The sequence below is a fragment of the Gossypium arboreum genome, chromosome 13 (genome assembly GCF_025698485.1).
Source record: "Gossypium arboreum isolate Shixiya-1 chromosome 13, ASM2569848v2, whole genome shotgun sequence".
NCBI lineage: Eukaryota > Viridiplantae > Streptophyta > Magnoliopsida > Malvales > Malvaceae > Gossypium > Gossypium arboreum.
This window is the reverse complement of record NC_069082.1, coordinates 87,115,850-87,123,026: the sequence shown is the minus strand read 5'-3', so window position 1 is coordinate 87,123,026 and position 7,177 is coordinate 87,115,850. Positions and strand designations below refer to the sequence as shown.

The window sequence follows — 7,177 nt, the reverse complement described above, 5'->3', positions numbered from 1 at the left end:
TACTGATTACAGCTCTATTCCATTACAGCTCTATTCAATTACAACTCTATTCCATTACAGTGAACCAAACGTACCCTTAATTTCTCAACGCATATAAATAGTTGAGGTATTTGGATCAGCTTTTTAAATGACCCGTTGTTGTTTTTTTTTTTTCAAATTAAACGCACCGTTTAGGAACATCTCTTCCACTGAAAATTGAAAAACCCCAGAAATCTATCTACTAAACCTTAATTTTTGCAAAAAGGCAAACCTCCTTTCCTAATTCCCCAAAAATGAAAAAAATGCTCGCTTCTAGATTCGCAACCAGCATTTCCAAGAGAAATCTCAGCGCCTCTTCCTTCTTCGGCTACAGTTATCCTGATTGTCGCTTAATTTTAACGCCTCACCGTTCGATCTTCACCACGTCACCTGTCCAGTTCTCATGGATGGACTCGATCAAAGGTGTATTTACCGGCAAGAAGGCTTCTCCAGATGATCCAAACATCAGCGCAGAATCCTTCACTCTCCTCCGTGAGTCATCGCCTCAGCCTTCTGTTGTCTGAATGTTTAATACTATTAGTCCTCTCTGTCCTAGTCCTGTTGCTTTAGCTTGGAGTTTTGGACATCTATTCAAAAAATCAAAATTAATTTTCTATAAATCAATGTTTGTTAAATCAGGATTCGCCGATGAATTGAAGAATGCTAGAAAATTGGGGAAATTTAAGCAATACGTAGTTGGTAGAAGCAGCGACGCAACATTTGCGGATGTTTTCGAGAAGCAAGAAGCCATTATTAGATACCTTGGAGGTTGTGATCCGACCGGAATGGTTAGTTTCTGTATTATTTCATGGATTTTCTCCATTGGTTCTGTAAGGATAAATTTATTTATTTAGCGAGTTTGATGGTTGCTGCTTTTGTTTATGCTTATAGTTGAAGCAGCCTGTGGGTGAATGTTCTGATAGTGAATTTAGGGTTTAGGGGTTTTTTTATATAATTTTTATAGAATCTTCAACCAAGTCAAAAGAAAGAAGCTGCGAAGCAATGTGATTGCACGTTGTTGGATGTCGAGAATGCGCTTGCAAAGTTCACTTGGGCTAAAGAAGCACATCAGAAGATGGCTCAACTGAAAGAGGAAGGGAAACCGATGCCGAAGAGTTTTGCTGAGGTAGTTTCTCCACCGGTTTCTTTTGATTAATTTTCAACTGAATATGTTAAATGATTAAAACGATATCAAGTAAGCTAGTGTCTTCATTGTTTAGTGCTCAAAATACGGATTGAATTTTTATTCCCAAAATTAATATGTCTTTATTCCTCCTGCTGCCCAGCAGATAAGGTTTTGAAATGAACTATTTGAAAGAGATAAGGGATCTATTTGTCAGGGAGGGCAAAGGAGTTGCTTTTGCTCTTTAGTTTTTCTTGGATTCTTGAGCATTAGTCTTTTAGTTCGATGTTGGGAGACTGGGATTTCCATCTTCATCGACTTTCAATAGCTTAAATTTACATTTGATTTCACGGGAAAGTTTCTTCTGTGGACTGCAGTTAAAATATCAGCGATGAGCCCTTTATCTTTCTCTAAGAAAAACATTATTCGTTTTGCAGGTGCAAAAGCTAATGGGTTCCACACCATTGGATCGTGCCAGGTCTAACATGGCAAAGAGTGGGCAAATTAGCAGAAATGCGCTTTGTCCGTGTGGTTCGAAGAAGAGATACAAAAGGTACTTTGCCACAAACAAGTTAAAATCCGAATTATAAGATTTGTATAGAGCTTGCCACATATAGCTGGTTTTAAATCCTCTATCTCATCATTTACAGTTAAGTACCTGTGTCCGACATTTGTATCCAATGCACAATCATACATGGTATTTCAAATTATATCATTTTATCCTCCATTGGCACTAGAGTAAAAGTTTTTCTCATATACTCATATTTCGAATATTTTAGCTACACTCATCTTTTGTGACTCGATATTTTGGATATTTTACCTACACTTATCTTTTGTGAACGTTTAAACTTAATTGTGTAAGATAAGTGTATAACCAATATCATCCAGAACATCCAGAATACTTGTACAATTCTCTCATGTTCATTTAAACTCTTAACTTATTTTGTTTCTAATGCTTCTGTTATGAGAAGGTGCTGTGGCAAGGATCAATAGATTCGAAGATGAAGATAGACAACCGTATGGCTTACATAAATCCTTAAACCGGTTGAAAGAATCCAGATGCAGTTGCAGGTGACTTTCTTTCATGACTCTCCTGGTTCATGTTTCTCAATTGGACAGCTTTGTTTGAATCGGGCATTTTTTATTAGGGATAAGAGTAACGTTTATGTACTTTTTACTTTTTGAGTTTTGAATAATGACGATTCATGTTATATTTTTGTTAGTTTCGTGCAATTGGTTAAGCTTTTTATTGGAACAAATTTAGAACCAGAATGGGATGGTTTTGTTTATAACCGGATAACAAGTTGAATTTTATGGTTTTCTCTAACCTTCACAAATCACATTCATGTATTTTGTCGCATCTAATGATTCGTAAATCTTGAGATATTTGTTATATTGGTGTAGTGTTTATGTTGACCTTCTGTAGCTTGCGTTTACTCATTGATCCGACCTCCTCAGACTTAACCGGACTATACTTTCTACTACAATTTTCAGAACCAAAATATAAATGAACTTATAAGAATATTGCAGAAAAATGGAACTAATCAACCAAATTGTATAAATAACTACTTAATTGTATGTATTAAAACATATTTTATTTATTTGTTAAATTTTAAAATAATATAATATAATATTTTATTTTTCAAATTTTGGTAGTTTTACTTTGGAAGTATGGTATTTGATTTAAAATAAAGGGTTTAGAAAGTGTTTTCTTTTATTTATTTTATATATATATATATATATATATTAAAATCTGATTATAACTTAATTTAAAATTAAATTATAAAAGTTATTTTTTAATAATTTCATTACAAGTTCTAATTATATATATTCTTTTTGACATAGTGTATAGAACTATTCATAATTTTTTCATCCCATAAATAAGAGGATAATGTATTTTAATATACTTGATTTTATGTCTTCTTACATTAAAAATAATATTCATGCCCTCAATTTATTTTCTTATAATTCATAATACAATGGAATATTAAATGGCCATAAAACGCTTAATTAATTATGGATTGCCAAAAACATTCATTGGTCACATTTAGTATATTAAAGCTCATTTTAGACCAGATAGTACTTTGTTATTTTATATATCATATAATCTACTGCTGTGTGCAATATTAGGGCTGTGTAATAATAATTTAATCAGATTTAAAACTTTTAGCGAATATTGATTACCATAAAACGCGCATTAAGCATATAATGAGTATTTCTTCTTTAATGCATTTAGATCTTCCGGCATTTTTCATGAAGCTCAATTTTAATATAGCATCGACATCATCACTTGAATCCCAATTCTTAGCTTCTTCAAAGACTTTCTTTGTTAATTATTTCAACTTGCTGTAGACGTAATTTTTGGTATAGATCGATTTCATGATCATGTGCGTCAACTCTCAAACATAGAAGTTAAGTTTATGAAATTAAATGAAAACGGAAATGTTTTAGTAATGATATAACATAATTTTTATTTTAAATTATGCGATAATATGGGTTGTAAAACCTAATACGAAGGACACCTTAATTTTTGTACTTAATATATAAATTCAAATAGTATTTCATTTTTAAAATAAAGTAAATAATTAAAACAGAATTTCATATTTTAAATTAAATTTTTTTGGAAATAAAACATACATGTTTATGTCGATAAATGAATGCTCACTTTCTTCTAAGAATTTTTGTTTAACTTTCTGGATTGAAACTCCTTAAAATTGATTAGGACACAAAATAATAGACATTTCAAATTTTATCTGAACATAAAATGTTACAAGTTTGGGAACCTAACCTCTTTGTTCTATGATGCGGATTTTCCAGCCATTGGCAATTTATAAAATAAAGCACATTTTGAGAATTGCAAGAAAATTTCTTTAAAGAAAATGTGCTTCAATTTTTGAAATAATATTAAAAATGCAAGAGAAAGAATTATTATTAAATATATTTCTATATTCTCATTGACATAAAAAGAGAAATAATTGAAAGATAAATGAAACAGAACGATCAGGAAAATTGTGTAAAAGAAAATATACAGCTAATAGAGAAGTTAGCTTGTTTTATTTGAATCCCAACAAGCTTCCATATCTCATAAGCAAACAATAATGTAATTTAGTATAATGAAGAATAAAGTAATATATTTAAAAGTAAACATAAGACAATGGAAGAGGTAAATTGTTGACATTACTCACCTAATTATAGAAAAAACTGGATATCGTATCTGAAAAACCTAAAGAAAAATAAATCTTTGCAATCTCATTCATCCCCGTAAGGGATTTAGGGGTTTTGGGTATAAGTGATGTAATTTTGCTTTTGAGATTGCGCAATTATAGCAGTCAATTTTCGGTGCTGATATATGTTTTAAGTAATTAGGTGAATGCACTGATTTTTCCAAAACGTCAGTGTTGATATTGTTTTTATGGAAAAATAATGTTTTGAAGTTACATATTTAATCTAATTTAATATAATATGGAAACGTTGAAAATTTATGTAAGGTCTTAATATATTAATAGCTTAACGTATGTATTTTGGTAAATAATATTTAAAAAAATGATATATTCTTTTTATGAGGAATACAGCAATTATTGTGAGAAACATTAATTTTATATAAAAGACATGGGAGGTTTTTTAAAAGAAATATATTATAATGGATTTATTTAATAGGATTTAAATTAAAAGATTAAATATTAATTGTCATGTGTAGATAAATAAATTTGTCACTCGGTAATATAACAACTATGCTTTATCAACATGGTTACTTTATTTTGTTAGAAGCTATATATATATTTAAAAAGAAAAACATTGGTTAAAAAGTTTCGATTGATCAAACTTCAATATACAAATTAGCTAAATCAAGTGTTCCAGTGATGACTGGAGAATCGTTGACTTTCGACAGCGGTATTGGACGAGCAACGAAAAAGATCCGTAAGAGGTTAAATGAAACCCCCCCCCCCCCCCAAATTCCTGATGACCATTAGTAGATGAGAAGGGAATGACAATGATCTCGGATGATAGTCCCACTGCGTCATGGAAAGACAAGCTACTGGGCAACTAGGCAGTAATGTGAATTCACAAAAGGAGGAAGACTTTAACTTAATAGAGGGAGACGCTCCTAAGGAAGTGGTTGATGGTATACCTTCAATTGCCCTCTCTAAGCGTATCCATAATTTTATTGCTCAACGGATGGCCATGACTGTAATGGTGAAACTAATTGGTTCAAAGATCTCATACCTTACCATGTCAAGCAAGCTTCAGACAAAATGGAAAACAAAACAACCATTATAGATTCTAGACTTGGAAAATGATTATTTTTCAGTTAGATTTCAAGATGACAATGAGTATCTCACTGCGATATTGGGAGGACTGTGGGCAATCTTTGGTCATTACCTTATGGTAAGGTCATGGACTCTTGGTTTTTCAACGGATCAAGCACAACCAACCAATCTAATGGTTTGGATTCGTGTACCTGGACTACCAGAAGGGATGTATACTACGAGTTTATTGAAATTTATTGGTAGTACGATAGGGCTGGTCCAAAATTGATCGTAACACTGATAATAAAGCCAGAGGATAGTTCGCTCGTCTCACGGCCTTCATTGACTTAGGGCAGCCTCTTATGTCAGATAAAGATCGATAGGACTCAACAGTTGGAGTACGAGTTTCTACCAATGGTATGTTTTGAATATGGAAAGTATGGCCATAGTCGAGAGATTTGTCCTTACAAAACAAGTTAGGGGACGGTTCCGATTACAGAGAGTGACCAGCCACAAAGGAGGGTGCTTGGGATTCAGAAAAACATTGAAGAGGACAGACACATACCTTGGATGTTAGTGGAACGGAAACAAAGAAGGGGACCTAGACCAGTGGCGGCGAAGTCAGTCAGAGTCACGGTGGCTGGAGAGACTAGTTGTTTTGGAATCTTCGGTGGAAATCTTGGCGATGCTATAAGGATTAATGCTCAAGAATCGAATGTTGGTGATGTAAGTCAAATGGTTACGACGCAAATCGGAGGAGTGAGTGGTACAACGACAGGAGGGTGTTTTGGCTAAAACCAGGAATAAAGTTAAAAATAGGGTAAATTCAACAAACAGTCACTCAACTTTGAGTTAGCTGACAAAACAATCACTCAAGTTTTAATTCAATCGCTCAACTTTTGAAAAATAAAAAACAGTCATCACGAAGCATTTTATGTTACAAACATAACAAAGCTACCATTTTTCATTACAGACTTAACGGAGCTGCCATTTTTCATCCTCCTGTCACTACTCTCTCATCCCTCTCCCTCTTCCATCCAATAACATCTCAAGAGTCTACAAGTGATACTCATCAGGGAACACCTAAACTGCACAATCCATCAAATAATATTGGGCAAAATCATCTTTGCAATTGACAACTTGTAAAAGAACTAGATTAAATCCTTTAATGCTACAGACCTCTTAATTTTATATTAAAAAGAGAAAAAAATAGGAAAAAGAAGTAAAATTACTTGCTCTAAGACTCTTGGAAGAACTGTTTCTTTGTAAGTATCAAGGTCCACCCCTTTTATCTAATGAGAAAGTTCAATACAAAAGCATGAATTCCCCTCGAATGTGCATCAAGTACACTGATGTAGAGTTTAGCCAATTGAAAATTTTAGATTCTTGATATTACAAGTTCTTAAAGTGCGCTCCTTTCTTTTTTCCCGCTTCTCTCTAACTCTACCAAGTCCTTGCAGAACAAAAATTGGAATTGAAGTCTTCAACTCAATATGACCAAAGAGTATGAATGAATCACAAGCACCATAATAACACCTGCATGGACAAAATTTATGCTCTTATGATATATTTTCACTTCTAGGCATTCATGTACTTTGGTGCATTTTATATTTGAATAAAAGCTTGATAACAGACATTCAACAAACCTCAAGCTGCATTCACACTCAAAGTTTATTCATCTCGGTGAAATTTTCCAATATAAATTCCATAGCATCCATCATAGTGCCAGCTTTCATTAATGGGGGAGAGGGAAAGGGACGGAGGGAAATGGTTAGCAAAGGGACGATGG

The 7,177-nt window shown here is 32.9% G+C and overlaps 1 protein-coding gene across 1 annotated transcript; it reads left to right on the top strand.

Annotated features, from left to right (window-relative positions):
• The first annotated feature begins 204 nt into the window (after positions 1-204).
• LOC108461890 (uncharacterized) lies at positions 205-2,400 on the top strand. The gene is made up of 5 exons (XM_017761866.2): positions 205-510; positions 658-806; positions 983-1,144; positions 1,579-1,694; positions 2,113-2,400. The coding sequence occupies exons 1-5, from the start codon at positions 273-275 to the stop codon at positions 2,132-2,134; spliced, it is 687 nt and encodes a 228-aa protein (XP_017617355.1). The 5' UTR covers positions 205-272; the 3' UTR covers positions 2,135-2,400.
• Positions 2,401-7,177: the final 4,777 nt, after the last annotated feature.

Excerpts from the sequence above, each read along its gene's own strand:
- LOC108461890 (XM_017761866.2), top strand. The coding sequence starts at position 273 with ATGAAAAAAATGCTCGCTTCTAGATTCGCAACCAGCATTTCCAAGAGA. Across the intron at positions 1,145-1,578 it reads TGCCGAAGAGTTTTGCTGAG|GTGCAAAAGCTAATGGGTTC; the intron begins GTAGTTTCTCCA and ends TTCGTTTTGCAG. Across the intron at positions 1,695-2,112 it reads TCGAAGAAGAGATACAAAAG|GTGCTGTGGCAAGGATCAAT; the intron begins GTACTTTGCCAC and ends TGTTATGAGAAG.